The sequence below is a fragment of the Bombus vancouverensis genome, chromosome 4, assembly GCF_051014615.1.
Source record: "Bombus vancouverensis nearcticus chromosome 4, iyBomVanc1_principal, whole genome shotgun sequence".
Taxonomy (NCBI): domain Eukaryota; kingdom Metazoa; phylum Arthropoda; class Insecta; order Hymenoptera; family Apidae; genus Bombus; species Bombus vancouverensis.
The window spans coordinates 4,763,650-4,780,614 of NC_134914.1; the positions used below are offsets into that span (position 1 = coordinate 4,763,650).

At 27.5% G+C, this 16,965-nt stretch overlaps 4 protein-coding genes across 10 annotated transcripts; 2 read left to right on the forward strand and 2 right to left on the reverse strand.

Moving 5' to 3' along the window:
* Positions 1 to 112: 112 nt before the first annotated feature.
* rb (adaptor related protein complex 3 subunit ruby) lies at positions 113 to 5,970 on the forward strand. Of its 2 annotated transcripts, none has more exons than XM_033342144.2 (10): positions 113 to 639; positions 1,176 to 1,251; positions 1,579 to 2,160; positions 2,235 to 2,531; positions 2,647 to 2,914; positions 3,072 to 3,779; positions 3,904 to 4,170; positions 4,283 to 4,554; positions 4,663 to 5,027; positions 5,240 to 5,970. In XM_033342144.2, exons 1-10 carry the CDS (start codon positions 506 to 508, stop codon positions 5,391 to 5,393), a joined length of 3,123 nt encoding a protein of 1,040 aa, XP_033198035.2. In that variant the 5' UTR covers positions 113 to 505; the 3' UTR covers positions 5,394 to 5,970. The 2 variants fall into 2 exon arrangements, with proteins under 2 accessions (XP_033198035.2, XP_033198034.2); XM_033342143.2 differs by having other exon boundaries at positions 114 to 639; positions 3,877 to 4,170.
* A 2,079-nt stretch (positions 5,971 to 8,049) lies between these two features.
* Positions 8,050 to 10,657, forward strand: LOC117160991 (uncharacterized). Of its 3 annotated transcripts, XM_033342155.2 has the most exons (6): positions 8,298 to 8,555; positions 8,626 to 9,294; positions 9,351 to 9,451; positions 9,559 to 9,772; positions 9,832 to 10,059; positions 10,145 to 10,657. In XM_033342155.2, the coding sequence occupies exons 2-6, from the start codon at positions 9,208 to 9,210 to the stop codon at positions 10,535 to 10,537; spliced, it is 1,023 nt and encodes a 340-aa protein (XP_033198046.1). In that variant the 5' UTR covers positions 8,298 to 8,555; positions 8,626 to 9,207; the 3' UTR covers positions 10,538 to 10,657. The 3 variants fall into 3 exon arrangements, with proteins under 3 accessions (XP_033198045.1, XP_033198046.1, XP_076473780.1); XM_033342154.2 differs by lacking the exons at positions 8,298 to 8,555; positions 8,626 to 9,294 and adding an exon at positions 8,050 to 8,287; XM_076617665.1 differs by lacking the exon at positions 8,626 to 9,294 and having other exon boundaries at positions 8,298 to 8,588.
* Coa8 (Cytochrome c oxidase assembly factor 8) lies at positions 10,653 to 11,444 on the reverse strand. 2 transcript variants are annotated; one of them, XM_033342156.2, is made up of 3 exons: positions 11,310 to 11,444; positions 11,038 to 11,235; positions 10,653 to 10,966 (listed from the first exon to the last, which is right to left on the reverse strand). In XM_033342156.2, exons 1-3 carry the CDS (start codon positions 11,373 to 11,375, stop codon positions 10,766 to 10,768), a joined length of 465 nt encoding a protein of 154 aa, XP_033198047.1. In that variant the 5' UTR covers positions 11,376 to 11,444; the 3' UTR covers positions 10,653 to 10,765. The 2 variants fall into 2 exon arrangements, with proteins under 2 accessions (XP_033198047.1, XP_033198048.1); XM_033342157.2 differs by having other exon boundaries at positions 11,038 to 11,232; positions 11,310 to 11,437.
* A 77-nt stretch (positions 11,445 to 11,521) lies between these two features.
* Marf (Mitochondrial assembly regulatory factor) lies at positions 11,522 to 16,937 on the reverse strand. Of its 3 annotated transcripts, none has more exons than XM_076617664.1 (13): positions 16,796 to 16,937; positions 16,230 to 16,318; positions 15,518 to 15,804; positions 15,287 to 15,413; positions 14,823 to 15,216; positions 14,641 to 14,748; positions 13,821 to 13,974; positions 13,609 to 13,747; positions 13,218 to 13,531; positions 12,850 to 13,145; positions 12,609 to 12,776; positions 12,337 to 12,533; positions 11,522 to 12,251 (listed from the first exon to the last, which is right to left on the reverse strand). In XM_076617664.1, exons 3-13 carry the CDS (start codon positions 15,693 to 15,695, stop codon positions 12,047 to 12,049), a joined length of 2,280 nt encoding a protein of 759 aa, XP_076473779.1. In that variant the 5' UTR covers positions 15,696 to 15,804; positions 16,230 to 16,318; positions 16,796 to 16,937; the 3' UTR covers positions 11,522 to 12,046. The 3 variants fall into 3 exon arrangements, with proteins under 3 accessions (XP_076473779.1, XP_076473778.1, XP_033198039.1); XM_076617663.1 differs by having other exon boundaries at positions 16,230 to 16,321; positions 16,796 to 16,936; XM_033342148.2 differs by lacking the exon at positions 16,230 to 16,318 and having other exon boundaries at positions 16,796 to 16,935.
* Between the last annotated feature and the right edge of the window lie 28 nt (positions 16,938 to 16,965).

The following is a 16,965-nucleotide window of genomic DNA, read 5'->3' on the forward strand; positions in this document are numbered from 1 at the left end:
AATTGTTGAGTTCAGGTAGAATAAGAGATAAAACTTTTTTTTATCATAATTAAATATTTCCATACCTACATGCACAAATAAAAGTTACTAGGTTAGTAACTTATTTGCAAAGCGTGTGGCTTCACGATCTGGTTTCGCTCATTCAATCGTTATTTTTAGAAATGCCATAGTCATTAACTTGTACTTTTTAGTCCTATTAAATAAAATGAACGAAACGAATGTATTTGCAAGAAATTAACGAAGAAAATAGGTTTACACATTGTTTTATTTTTAGAAATTTTCATTCGATACATTTCGATACACAAAACAGAATTTCTTAAAGAATGGACTTTGCTCAAATCTAAATAGATCTAAGATCTAAGTAACATGGGTATCTGTGTTAATACGTACTGAAAGCATCTTGTCATCAATTTTTAAATAACCACGTGTGCTATAGGAAAGTCTGTGTGACTTTTTTTAATACAAGAAAGAAGAATTACTTTGGTTCGAGTGAAATTGGAATAAAATGTTAACTGCTGCTGCGAATTCGTTATCGAATAACGGTGGCTCTTACAGCAATGATAGACCGTCGAGCACAGCAGATCCAGAACTTGCAACTGATCCCGCTTCAGGTGGATTTTTTCACTCGGATTATAAAAAGTAAATATTTCAATGTGAAAATATGCTTTATTTGTAAAAATATGTTTACATATATTTGAACTTTTATTCAAATGTAACAAAGAAATTTGACATACTTTCCAATTAGAAACATTACATATTGTTTTTAAATGTAATATTGTGTTGCATTATTTTTATTTTTTTACTTGGAGTATTTTAATTTTATGTCGTAATTTTAAAGCTATAGAGAAATAGCATTTATATTTCACTGTCTATATTTTTAATTAAATATTTAAAATATTGTAAGTGATGATAATTGTACTTATTTGTTTAGATTTATTATTTTAATTATTATATTATATTATTTATTATGTTAATTATTATTTATAAATATATTTATTTAATATATTGCTTTTTATTTTAACAGTGACGCTAGTACATTTTTATACTTAATCTTTATACTGTATATTTGAAAATTAAATAATAATAAATGTGTTATGTTATTTATTGTACAATATATTATTAAGTATGTTAATAAAAAATATGTAATTATGTATCTTAAAGGAATATTTTTATAGACATGAAGACTTGAAACAAATGTTGGATAGTAATAAGGATGGACTTAAATTAGAGGCTATGAAGCGTATAATTGGGGTAATAAATCAATTATATTTATCTAATTATTTATCTAGATTTTTCTTGAAATCTTTCACTAAGTCTATAAAATATACTTAAATAAAAATACATAATAATACATTTTAGAAAATTAACCTGTTCAAGATTGATAATATATGGTATATGTTAAAAAATTATTAAAAATGTACATACAATATGAAATAATAGAAAGAAGTGCATATCTAAAAATTGAGATTAATGTTAATGTAGCCTTTGAATAGGTTAATATTCATTAAAATATTTCATTTCTTAATTTAATTTATTATCCTTATTTTAACAAATAATTACCACAAATTATTTTTTCAGATGATAGCAAAGGGACGAGATGCATCAGAATTATTCCCAGCTGTAGTAAAAAATGTTGTATCAAAAAATATTGAAGTGAAAAAATTAGTTTATGTTTATTTGGTTCGTTATGCTGAAGATCAACAAGATCTTGCACTTTTATCTATTTCTACATTTCAACGAGCATTAAAAGATCCTAATCAATTAATAAGAGCCAGTGCTTTAAGAGTACTTTCAAGTATAAGAGTTTCTATGATAGTGCCTATAGTAATGCTTGCTATCAAGGATTCAGCCAGTGATATGTCACCATATGTGCGAAAAACTGCAGCACATGCTATTCCTAAACTTTATTCACTAGATTCTGAGCAAAAAGAGGAATTAATAGGTGTTTTAGAAAAGTTACTATCAGATAAAACAACTCTTGTTGTGGGTTCTGCAGCAATGGCATTTGAAGAGGTTTGTCCTGAAAGAATAGATTTGATACATAAAAATTATAGAAAGCTCTGTAACTTATTAGTGGATGTCGATGAATGGGGTCAAGTTGTTATAGTCAACATGCTTACAAGATATGCAAGAACACAATTCATTAACCCTAATGTAGATGTATGTATAATTTTCCAAAATCATGGACAATTTATACATACAAGATTTATATCATATGAAATTAATTTTTGTAGAGCATAGAAGATGATGAAAATCGCCCGTTTTATGATTCTGATTCTGATTCGTCTAATACAAAGAAACCAAAATTAACAATAGATCCAGATCATCGATTATTATTGCGAAATACAAAACCTCTTTTGCAAAGTAGAAATGCTTCTGTAGTAATGGCAGTATCTCAATTGTATCACCACACTGCTCCACGAAGCGAAGTAATGATTGCTGCCAAAGCATTAATTAGATTATTAAGAGGACACAGAGAAGTTCAGAGCATAGTTCTCCACTGCATTGCTAACATATCAATTGCCAGAAAGGTAATATAATTATTGTAAAATGATTTTTAGACATATAGCAAATATTAATTTAATACAGAAATTTTTTTATAGTAGAAGTTTGATACAATCTATAATTTTTATTGTTTTTGCACAGGGAATGTTTGAACCCTTCCTTAAGTCATTTTTTGTGAGAACTTCAGATCCTACTCATATAAAACTTCTGAAATTAGATATTTTGACCAATTTAGCAACTGAAACTAGTATCGGAGTTATACTAAGAGAATTCCAAACTTACATCTCTAGTAGTGATAAAGAATTTGTTGGGGCTAGTATACAAGCAATTGGGAGATGTGCAAGTAATATAAAAGAAGTGACTGATACGTGTTTGAATGGATTAGTTTCATTATTGAGTAATCGAGATGGTAAGTACTTATAAGCAATTAAATAATTAATCTATCTCTGTCACGTTAGTTTCGAACGTTTCTTTAACCCTGTATAAAATATAAAATTAGGTTACAATATATAATACTTATAATATAGCTACGTATTACAAAAAGTAAAATATAATTTGTTATCCAGAGGCTGTTGTAGCAGAAAGCGTTGTTGTTATAAAGAAGCTGTTACAAACTCAACCAAACGAACATAAAAATATAATTGCTCATATGGCAAAATTAATGGATTTCATAACTATACCACAAGCCAGAGCATCTATCTTGTGGCTCTTGGGAGAATATTCAGATAGAGTACCTAAGATAGCACCAGATGTGCTTAGAAAAATGGCTAAAAATTTTGTAAATGAACAAGATATTGTAAAGCTCCAAATATTAAATTTGGCTGTAAAGCTGTGTCTAAATAATCCTATTCAAACCAAGCCATTTTGTCAATACGTTTTCCAACTTGCGAAATACGATCAAAACTACGATATTAGAGATCGTGCACGTTTCTTGAGACGTTTTATTTTTGACGAAGATGGTCATAAGAAAAATCTTCCACAGCTTGCAAAAAGAATATTTCTAGCTCCAAAACCTGCACCAACTCTAACATCTAGGTTCAAAAATTCTGAATATCAGTTAGGAACATTGTCACATTATTTAGATATGCCATGTGCTGGTTATCGTCCTTTGCCACCTTTCCCTGATGTAGCTCCTGATCCATCTGTAAGAGATGTTGCAAGTAGCACTACTAGAGATGCAAGAGATGAATATTATAGAAAAGAGAAGAAAGACAAAAAGGGAAAAGAAAAAGAAAAACCCTTTTATAGTGATGAAGAAAGTGTTCAAGCAGATGGTATGTTTTAAATTACTGCAGTTGTAAACAAGATTTTACTCAAGTACTAATTTAAATAGTCCTATTTTAAATTTTATACGAGTATTTTAATTTTTAGAATTAAATAATGAAAATGACTCTTCAGATACTTCAACAACTGATTCTTCAGATGAGGGGAGTGACTCATCTGAGTATATATCAGAATCTGGTAAATCTGAGAATGATAGTGAGAAAAAGAAATCTACCAAGATATCTGATGAGTCGAACAGCGAGTCTGAAAGTGAAGAATCAGATTCTGAAGAATCATCTGAGAATTCTCAGGAAAGTGAAGAGGAAAAGTACAAGGCTTCCAATCAAGAAGCAACAGAAAAACCAAAAAGCAACATCGATCTGCTTTTAGATTTAGATGATGGTAAATATGATCGTATTTAACTATACTACTGGTGGTTTAACAGAGAGAGAACTTAAAAATTATAACAAATATAATTTATCAGTTTATTCAAAACTTTATTTGTTAATTTCAGTGATTCCAATGACACCAGTTATGCCATTAAGCACAGGTAGTCTTCTTACCCCTATCAATTTGAATATTACAAATGATGTCAGAGAAATTTCAGCCTCATTTATTCCCATAAAGAAATCTGAATTATTAAATACTATTACGGGACATGGTTTGAAAATTGAATATAGATTTACTAGATCGCAGCACTTAGTAAGTGCTTATTTAGTTACTATTGAATTAACATTTTCCAATGAAAGTAGCGAACCTGTTAAAGAAATACAAATAGGAGTAAAGGTAAATTTATATAATCTATAACAATTAAATCATCAGTTTTTTAATATTTATCAACTGATATATAATATTTATATATAAGTACTATAAAGCAATTTGTTTCATTAATAGAATTTACCAAAAGGAATGGTTATACATGATTTTATGCGAATACCACTATTAGAAGTAAATTCAAATTTATCCACAACATTGGGAATCAATTTTAATGATTCCACACAACCAGCACATTTTAATATTGACTTTGCAATTGGAGATGACATGTATTCCTGCCCAGTTACTATTAAAGCTCCAATTGGAGAAATAATAAGAGCCGTGTTCTTGCCAGAAAATATGTTCACATGTGAAAAAACTAAATTGAAGGGTATGAATGAACATGTTGCGAAAGTGCAATATTTTGGGAATAAGAAAACTATATCCCAAAAAGTTTTTGAGACTGCGAATGTTGCAATGATATCTAGCAGTGATGAAGAGATAAGGTAAAAGAATATTGAATTAATAATTCGGATTATTAATTATTCAGGCAATTTTTTAAAATGTTATTGAATAAAATATTACAAATTTTATTATAAATGTGTTAATTATGTTATAAATTTACAAATTTATGATATTAATATTTAAAATATTAAAAAATTACTTTATGTAATATGTTGAAAATGAAATTTTGTTTAAAAAGATTTCTATTTTGCAGATTTGCCGCTCATACATTAGCATCAAAGTCCTTAGTATTAGTAACAATAAAAGTTATAGGTAATGAATGTTTGGAAATTTGTGTTAACTGTGAAAAGATGGTAATAGGTTCTATCTTGTTAACTGAATTAAAAAGTAATTTAAAGATGAACTAATTATTTTTTATTTATACTCATAAAGTAAATATATACCGAATTTATTTACAATACTTGTATAAAATAAATATAAGACTCTTATGATAATTAAGTGTATATATATGTTTAATTCCACATGGATATATAGTAATTAAATATAAAAATTTAAATATAATATATTTGTTATGAAATCATTAGATTTTTATAAGAAACTGAGATTATTGTTTGCTACTACTTGTTTGGTAAAATATATATACACATATATATGTATATATCAATTTTATAAATCACGCTGAATTACTTGTTAAGTTAAGAATTACCTCATAATGTCATACTTATACCCTTCTGAAAAAATATAAAGTGTTCTAAAGTTGAACGATCGAACTTTGTATTTATTAGATTATAAAGATGATTCATAGCGAAAGTTGAGAGAGATTTAACTAAAATTAGACTTTTTGCTATCTATAATTTCATGAGTGTTTTCTTAAAAAATAATTCGTTTTTTAATAAGTTTCTTTAAATAGTTTTTGTGAGCTTGTACAATATAATACTGTTCTTTCCACGTAAAATAAAAAAATGTAAAATTTATAAATAATAATCTTTTTCGTTCTATTTTAACAAATTAATGAAAACTTTCAATGTTTTCAAACAATAAACAGATAGAATAAAATAATGAAAGAAACGACACTTATTTTTTTTGTATATTATTACATATCAAAATTCACTATTATTTTGATGAATATTTTTTTATAACTTTTTATAAAATATTTACTACTTATGCTTGGTACTGAATGGTACTTGGTATGAATGGTACTGGCATAGAACTTATGGCTTATATCGTACTAACTTACATAAGCCCTATGAACTTACGAGTTCTAGTGGCCGACCAACACGAAATTTGAGGGGCTGAACTTCAAATATAAAATTTTAACTTTGGACATTTATTAGTTTACAAGAATAATAATAAAAAGCTTCTGGAACTATTCATCCAATTCTTTTTATACAGATGTTACTAAACAATCGTTTTCGCATCGTCGCTGACTATTGAGTACCCGATGATATCAGTGTCTATATGGTGTCCAGCATTGATATATTGGGTATATTTCGGTTTTACTTTAATTTTAAAATTTTTAAAGATATTTTATATAATAAAAAAAAGTAATTTTTTAATTATTATTAACTAACACGTGTTTTTGTACACTTTCTAAGAACATAATTTTCATGAAAAAATTTGTTATAATATGTACTACATATTAGGATAATAAAAAATATAAGATTATTAACATACAGAATTCTGTTTTCTTATTGTATATTTGTATTATAAAAACTTAAAATGAAAACATTTGTACAAATAAAAATATTGTGTTTTATTTTATTGATTTTATACGAATCATATAATTTGTAGATACTTCTAACATGCATGGATAAAAAAATTGAAATGTTTTTAAATTTGCTAAGAATTTTTTAAATTCCGGTGAAGAGCTAACAATGCCTCTTTGTATGACTTGTTTTGGTGAAGTATTATTATTTCTTTTATACTTATTTGAAGTTTTTAAATTACTTCTTATATGTTCTGAATCTTGACGTACGAAATATTTCGTTAATAAATGATTTTTTAGATACTGATTATTGAAGTATTGATAAAGTTCATAATTGTTGAAAAACAACAATGTATAACTACTAAAAATAATTTCACTTTGAATAATATTTATATTTGTATCCAATATATTTTTATTTTTGTTTTTTACCACAGTCCATTTATCTTCTTCATCATCACAACTCAATTCTGTTTTTAAATATTTTGTACTTATCATAAAATTTGGCATCAATTTAGATTCTAATATAGCAGAGACACTTTTATTTGAATCGCTTTTATTAAAAATATTTTTGTTACGACTTCTTATGAAAGTTGTGAAATAAAAGATAGCTGAGTAAAAGTTGCACATCCTATGAAAATCCATCCACATTGAAAACATAATTATCATTTATCATTCATCTTCTACGATACGAACTTTTTACTTACACATTATTCCATATTTTTATCGCCTTTTTAAGGGAATTGCTATATGAACATGCGAAAAGTATTGCGAAAGATATAGATACAAAAACATAAACATATTGGAGTACAGTTTTTAACATTATTATCATGTTACAGTATATATAATTTGCTCTTGTAATATGTAACATTTCTTCTATAGCCTCCGTTTTTGTCGAAATATTATACACAACTTCAAGATCTGAATTTTATAAGTAAAATAACGTAACTGCACGGAAGCTATTATGTTGAATAAATTTATTATACAGAACGTAATATTTACCTTGTTGTTTTGAAATAACTGAATGATATACATTGCTTGTACATAGAGCTATCCATAATCCAAATCCCCAAAGGAATAAACTATTCCACGATATATAATGCGATCTTTTTTGCTTAAACAACTCTAAGTAACGACGATACATTGTACAAATAATGGCATTTAAAAATATCTACCTTTTCTGTTAGTAATTGTCCACTACCATTATTTTGCATTTTGTATGTTACTTTTTAATTCCTTGTTTCTCGAAAGAATATCATAATATTTGTTCAAAAGTAAATTTTGTACACGTTCATCAATGATATATAAATCGAAAAATTATACAAAATAAAAAAATAAGACAATCTATATACAAGACGAATGCCCAATAGTTTCATGTGTATCATTTATTACATTACCTATTTAAATGTCAGTAATTTAAAATTTACAAAAAGATATAAATTAATATTATGATAAATATTTCTAAAGTGTTAATTAGAATTTGGAATGTACAATATTTCAACGCGACTTGATGCCTTGAATAGACAACTCTTAATTATTTCTAAATTGCAAAAGATGGATGGAGAATGTAGTGTGTATCCCACAACAGCATGTAAAAAAGTAAATATAACATAACACATAAATTGATTCAGGAAAATAGTAATGTAGGAAAAATTATATTTTATACAGTGTAACGTATACAATAACATTGCAAAATATTATCACTGTGCCCACAAAATTTTATCTTCAAAAGACCAATGCAGTAGGTTCGACTGCACTGAAGAATGCATATCACATGATAGTATTAAAAAGAGAATACCATGTAATGTTATAACATGCAAAACACGCAAAAAATTACGTTTTTATAAGAAGGTTCCCTCAACTGAAGGTATATCAGTATCACTAATCCATGCAAAAGATAGTATGTATTAACATGTTAATATAAAATTGTTTATTAGTTCATACAGATTTGAAGGATGAAGTTAATATAATGAATGATGCAATTGGTAAAGAGTTGAAAGAACCAGAGAAACAAAGTAAATCTGATCAAGTAGACTTAACTTCACAATTTTATAAAATGTGTACTCAAGACAAAATAATTGATACATACGAAGAGAAAAGCGAGCAAACCATTCCAACAAAAGATAATTTTCGCACTGAATTAAATATAAATAGTTTGGGCTCAAATTATGTGCAGAATGAAGCAACAAAGCAGGAAACATTTCAAATAGAAATAGATGAAAGCATTTCAAATGAATTAGGGAAAATTGATTCCATTATAGAAGATATTTGTGCAAAAGACAAGAAAATTTTCGAAAGAATTCAAAAGGTTTTATTAAAAATAATAACATTTGGCTCTTTAAATTCATATAATACGTAATTTGTAGGATCTTTTAACTGAAAAAATACGCACTAAAGAACTTGAAAAAAGATTGAAATCTTTAACTTGCAGTCTAAATTGTTTGAAAGAAGGTAGTGAACAAAGGGCAGCTTGTTTAAAAGATGTATTAGTAACAGCTGAAGAACAAAGAAATGTTGCAATGGATTTAGTGAAACAATCAAAAAATCAAGCAGATTTAGTCAAAACAGATAGGGATGAATTATTAAATGAGATTTCAAAATTACAAGTATGTACTTGAGAAAAGAATAATTTTTATTAATAGTAAAATAATTATCTTTTCAGCAACAGGTAATCGAAGTTGCACATAAAAATACAGATCTGCTGCAAGAACGTGACAATTTAAAGAGCAAATTACAATCTTTATCAGAGGATGAATCTAAAAGGTAATTTCAAATAATTTTTAACATGAATACAGGTATTAGTTCTTGTTTCTTTAAAATGTAATCTAAGAATCACTTTAGATATTAAATGCATGCTTCAATCATACAAGGTGTGAGGAGGTTAAAAAAGAAGTGAATAGAATGAAACATGCTGTAAAAGAAAAAGAAAATGCTTTAAATAGAGAGAGAGCAGAATTTATGGATATGATTTTAGAACTTACAAACGTAATTAATATACAAAAGAGACGAATATGTGAAGTAAGTGGTATATGTAATAGTCAACTACATAGCATACATGAAAGAAATGAAGAATTATCTCAAAAGGTAAATTCAATAACAAGCATCAAATTATGATTTTATACTAATTTAAGTTATATTGGCAGAATATCGAGATATCGGAGATGAAAAATATGTTACAGTCAAGTAACTCTACTTTTAAAGAAATGGAAGAGAAAATAGATCATTTGCAATATTGTTTATGTGAAGAAACAACGACTTGTAACCAGCTGAAACAAGAATTAGAAACTTTCAAGGAAAATCATTTATCTGAATTGAGAATAAAAGACAAAATTATAGAGGAACAAAATAAAACAATTTCAAAACAAAAGAAGGTTTTATATCCATTAAAGTAAATTTATTAAAATAATTTTAAATTTAAATTAAAATGTTGTATTAACAAATATCTATCTTTATTAGTTATTACATGACAGTGAGGTGATGGTCCAGCAAGTTGCTTCCGAATTTAATGAGCTTAAAGATGAATTAAACAAAGAAAGAACGAAAAATGAATCTTTGCAAATAACATTGAATGAGAATGATACTAAATTAAACAAGATATATTTATCGCAATGTGAAAAATGTAGAACACTTATAGTTGAAATAGATTATTTAAAAAAAGAGAAACAAAAGGCAATAGCACTTGCAAAATTTGCTTATCAAAAGTTGCATCAATCTGTGAAAGAGTATAAAAAGAGACTCATTTGTGAGAAACAGCAACACAGGTACATGGCATTGATTATTGAGGAAAGAGAACATGAGATAGGATGTTTGAGGAATCAAATTTGTCAGAATAACATGAGAATTATTTAAAAAAGAAACAGTTATGTAGTATGCAGACAATTAAATTTAGTTGTAATTGTTTATGTGATTATGAAGTTTTTTAATATACTCAATAGAATTATATATGAATAAATATTCACTAGTATTTATTTATATTGTAATATATATATATTCTGCTTCTGACAACTTACAAATAAAACTTCACATTGTAAATATGTACAATATGCTATGTATAATGATAATGATTAATACTGTAAATTATCTAAATTTTAATTTAGATATTCTTACTCTGATCTCAAGGAATAGTAATTTAACATTTCTTTTATACCATGCGATATTATAATTTAAGTGCATCTGCCAATTTTTATCTAAAAATTCTTTATAAAACACTGACATATCATCCGCAGTAATTGACGTTTTTCCTTGTGCTTTTAGAGTTTCTTGAAATTGCTTACGTTCCTATAATACATTCAATAAATTAAAATTTGAAACATATTTCATAATGATGTTATGTAAGAATTATGTTACACCTCTATGAAGGTACTATTATGTTCCGTCCAAAAATTTTGATTCCAAATTTGCGTGTCTTCTCTGGCTTCTCTGAATTTTTTTTCTAGCAGGCTTTCATCCTCAGATTTTGCAAAAATGATCGGCCTTAAATTCGAAACCGGATCAGGCGGTCCGATTAAATCAGCTTGTACAGGAGCTTTTAGGTTAGAAGATACCTTCTAATTAAAATGAAAATAATGAATGTTCACTAAATCGACAATAATTGGAATGACATACTGAATGAAGAACTTACAGCACTAAACAATCGGATTGCATAGTTCCACTGTTTTATTTGAACGTAATTATACATTCGAATCATTTCAGAGGTTCACACATGTTTTACGAGGTTATGTTTCTTTCGGTCATGCGTTTCGTTTAGACTTAATACATCATTCTACGATGAGATAAACTTGTCCTATATTTGTATGATCACACTGCATAGAACAATAAAAAAACACGAACATAATTCTTACTCAATAAATAACCTTTTATTTATATAATAACATAAGGTCTTTTATAAGTATAATCTAATAAATCTAATTTCATTATTTTATTTACTACATAAGTAAGATTCAATTATATCTCTGTAATAGATTTGAGTATAAATCAATATGTACTTCGATTTCATATTTCAAAACACTGGCGCTATATTTGTAAAAAGATCTGTTTTAGCATGATTTATTTGATGAAACAAATTATAAAAAAAGAAAAAAATTAAAAAATTTGTTGGAAGTCTATTGATGTAAGACATTTTGTGCTAATCCCTCTAAAAACAAATTATCTTTCTTAAATTACAAAAAATTCAATGTTTTAGTAAAAACATTCCTTCTATATGCATAAATCATTGTTTCAGGAAACATATCCACAGATACATTGATTAGTACATTGATAAGTTGTATTAATTATCATACATGCATAGACATATTTTCTGAAACAGTGATGTTCATCAATCTTTTGTAACTCATATTTCTTAAAAATGACATTCAATGCTTAATTTAATGACTTTAAATATGCTGCATTGAATAAATCGAGCTCGTTTGTTAAATAATTAGCCTTATTTCGTAAAACTTTAGCACTACTAGTTGCTTCCTCTAGTATTCGTATTGTACTTGCAATATTTTTTAGTTCGGTATCCATTTCGGATGTTGTTTCATCTACTAAATGACACAGACGTGCAAAGGTGCTAGATAGCTCTCTGCAATTATATATAAATAATATTAAAATTAATTTTGCGATAAAGTAAAAGTAGTAATAATTCAGTAAAATAAAATAAAACTCACTGTTGTACTTGATGACTGCAATTCGCAGACGTGAGATCCACTATTAGTTTCAACTTTTTTGTAGCATGAGATACGTACTGACGTTTAAACTCACGTTCTTTTGCTTTATTAGTCCATGTTAATCGTTCATAGAGATATAGAGCACCATAAATAGCACCGGTTACCGCTATAAGTCTCCAACCAATTGTTTTTAACATCTTAAGCAAACAATTTCAGTAAAATAGATTTCATCCCTCAATAAAATAGATGCTTTTATTGTGTAATATACTTACAAATCCAGCAACTATAAGTCCTCCCATAGTTCCTTGAGATGTTATAGATGCTATTGCGATTCTAGTAGCCAATGACAAATCGTCTGATCTTGGTTGATGGTTTGGAGTACTTGACATAAATTTTATAGAATCAACACTTTCTGCAGGAGACATAATTGCTGGTGGTATCTACGATTATACAGATTAAATAACAATTTTATTATTACAAAAGTATTTTATACTATCAAATAAATTATCTTACCTCCTGTGGATAATTAGCAATGGTTAACTTCCTTCCCTGTCTTCCCGCAAATCTATTAATTATGGCTGTAATTCCCCAAGAAAATCGAAATTCTAAATCTTCGTGAAAATCTGCGCATAGATTATCACAATTTAATCTGTACAAAATTTCGAATGGTTCTCGTCTTGGTAAAATGTTTAGAGACATTTGTCTCTTATTCTCTGGCAATAAATTTGCCATTCGTTCTGTCATTTCTCTCTGGGAGTTTTCAATATTCAATGCCAATGCCGTACTGAGTCTTGCTCTTAAGTTGGAACCTATATAAAATTATAAAGTTACAAATTTTATAAAATAAAGATATGGTGAATAAATTAAAAAAACAATAATACCTAAGCCATTTTCTACGTGTGTATGAAGTTCCCGTTTATATACATTTAGAACTAGTGGGTCGGTATGGAACGGAACACTGAATTCATCAATAAGTACAGCTAATCTACGAATTTCTTCGCTCAGAGCTTTAGACACCCTTTGTTCTACATCCTCCACCATATGATGAATTTTGTCCTTCATTTCTTGAGTCAGCAACATTAATTGTTGTTCCGTGTAATTTAATTTATCATGGACATCTTTCTTAATACACAATTGTTCATTTTTCATTCTTTGTGTCCTATCTAGTATTTCATCTAGAGTTTGTCGTATTTCCCTGAAGAAAGTATATTTGATTTTATGCACTGAAAAATAAATATTTAGATAGAGTAAAACAGATAATAAATTATTTACGTAGCAATATGTTTTCCACGTTGAGAATGCTGTTCAAATTTCGTTTTCACAGCAGACTTTGAAATACATTCTTCAAATTTTCGTTCAAAATCTTGAAATTCGAAATACCGATTTTGAAATCCTTCTGCTAGCGCACCATCTACAAAAAGTTTCAAAAATATTAAAAATATATAATAAATACAAACCATAAATAAAGAAATCATGTGTCTTACTATGAGCAGGTTGACCACGTTGTTCTTGCATACGAGCTTGAAGAGTTTCTTTTGCTGAAACGAAGAAAACTCGCTCTTCAGCATCCTTGGGTGTGTAGACTTTTAATTCTCTTGACAAGAAATCGACAGCCCGCTCTTGATGTTGTGCCCTTACCTACACAAATGTAAATTGTAAATAAACATAAGTTACATTATAAATTGTAAAATAATGTAAAAAGCAAGAAGCACATAGTCAAGTTTCTATCACATACTATAAGCATTGAATTGATGCAACTTATTGCATTGTTAAAAGAAGATTCTATTTAACTTAATTTTAACGAGTAATTTTCCATGCTACAAAATTTGTGCACATTGTGTCTCTTGCATAGTGCATAGACTTTACTTATAATTAAAGTTATATATATCTTTCTCAAAAAAAAACATTTTACGATCAAGAAATATGAGTTCCACTATACTTAAAATTTACCAAATAGAATAACTTACCTCCTTCTGCTCTTTGACCAGCTAAAGGATAAATGGGGTATTATGTGAATTATTTAAGTAAAGCTGCCACTGCATACAGCTACTTATTAAAAAAATTTGTGCTTCACACATATACTTTTGAATACACTAATATTAAGTTGTTTATGTGCAAATGGATTTCGAAATAATATGTAGTACCAGCTTTAATAAAAAAAAATTCAGAATCTTCTTATATAAAAAACTTAATTCATTTTTAATGAAGTATATTTAAAAATACTTTTTTAGTGACTTTATAATGCTATATTATTAAACTTATATTTACATAATATCTGTTTCTATAAATTTATATAACACATACCTGTTCGAAAAATTCTGGTTCTGAAGCAGATGCATCCCATCTATTATTTAAAATGAAGATATTTGGTTTAGATAATTTTGTAGATACTTTGTGAAAAAAGTTCTTTTCCTGTAATTAGACTGTTATAAGTACATACAACTAGAAGTAAAATGGTGTAAAATTCAACAAAAGTGGATACATACTGTCACCATTAAAGTAGATTCAGCATTAGCCACGAGCACAAAAACATCTGCATCCAAACAATGTTTGTCAATCCACTCATCCAGATTTGGTGTCACATCCACTCCAGGACTGTCGACAAATACTACATCATCTCTTAATAACAAACATTTTTCTTTTGGCCAAAATATTCTCACTAAATGACTTTCACATAACTTTTCTTTGCAGAGAGCATGACCTAATTGACCAACTGATTGAACAGGTTGTTTCTCAGTGGTTCCTTCTGTAATCAAGTAAGCTTCACCATTATCTGAACCTTCAACTTGTAAGAAGCAATTTGTTGTATGTCCTATGCCACTTGGTAAAATTTTATCACGTAACATTGCGTTAATAACTGTACTCTTTCCATTGCTAGTTCTGTAATATTTTGTAAGATATATAATTCAGATATGGCTAATACCTTTTAGCAATAATTCTAACAATATACCTTCCAAAAAATGCAACTTTCATGTGATCTCTTTTAAGTACATCTCTAATTGCGCGAACCTTATCAACATAGCTATCAATTTTTTGTGCTTCTTCTGCAGTGACAATATTACGTTCAGCTTGCAATGCTACAAAAGTAATTTTAGTAAAAATGGTTTAATATCATAATTTGATCTTCCTAAGATCATATTTTCATATTCAAAATCTTGTATATTTCAAATGAATTACTTACATTTCATAAATCCTACAGTGTCCTGCACATAGTCTTCTATTTCCAAAAATATATCATTGATCTTTTTCTTGGCTTTAACAAAAATCTGAAGGGGAGAATTATCAGTTCGTATATCTGTCGATCTCAAGTGGCTGTCTCCTCCAATCATGGACATTGTACGATTGATGTAGGCAGCCATAGTTTGTAATTTACTTTATTGTGTAAGTAATATGTTTGGCAAAGTAAGAAAAAATACAGTGCAATATTTTAGGCAGAACGATGATGCAGTGCACAGCATGCAGGATCAACTGAAATCATAAAAAAAGCAATAATTAAATACCTTCTAAGAACAATTTCTATCTACATGATTAAATATACATTTTATGAACAATTGCATAGAATCATAGGGCACTTACTAAATATATATAACAAAACACATATAATAAGCAACATTTATTTAAATATGAACATTAAACAAAAAAAAAAATTAAAGGAAGATAACATTATAATATAGCACAAGGAAATTTTAGTATATTAAGAACAATACAATGTGACATATCAAAATACTATGCACATTTCGGTACTGAATTTTTATATGCTTCTAATGAGATAAAAGTTTACATTTAAAAGTCCCAAACACTTGTGTGCAATGTATACACATATGATTAACTATATGAAATGTATCACACATAATAAGCATTATAAAACATTGTAATATACAAGGCAAAAAAACCTTTTTGTCTTTAGTCATTGAAGTGTCCTTTGTTGTAATATGAATGAGATGTAAGTTTGAATGTCTCCGTTAAATCAATGCCTCCAAATCTTCTAGAACAATTTATCATCATCTTATAACATTTTTATATTAAATTTAGTATTAATACAGAATATAATTTATATATTCTGTAAAATATTCAAAGGAATAATTTTAATCGATCTTTTTTATAAGTCATAAATAAATTACACAACGAAGTGTTTTGATTCTCATATTGAATGAATTACTTAAGTCGTTACTTATATCAATTGTGATATTTATAAATTCTGACGATTTAAAGTATACGTTTCATACAAAATGATTGCAACAGATCTTTCTACGTCTTTATATTTCACTTTTAAAATAAAAGCACGCATTACGAAGCGCGTTAATGAAATAATAAATATCACTTATTTATTATTCAAACATCTCTATTAAAGGAAAATAAAAACTAGTTACTGAAAAAGTTGAAAATACACTTTTCAATCATTTGCCGAAATCTAACCTATAATAAAATTTCATTTAGTCCAAGAAAATTGTCATCTTACCGTTAATAGTTAGGACTTTCCTGATATCATATTTCTAGTTGAATATGTTTTTAATCGTACGCAAAACAATGAAAAACATTTCGTGATTACAAAGTATCTAACGAATTAGAGATTAGATCGAAGTACATTAAAATAAATTCACATGTGAACTGATTGGTAGTGGTAACAAA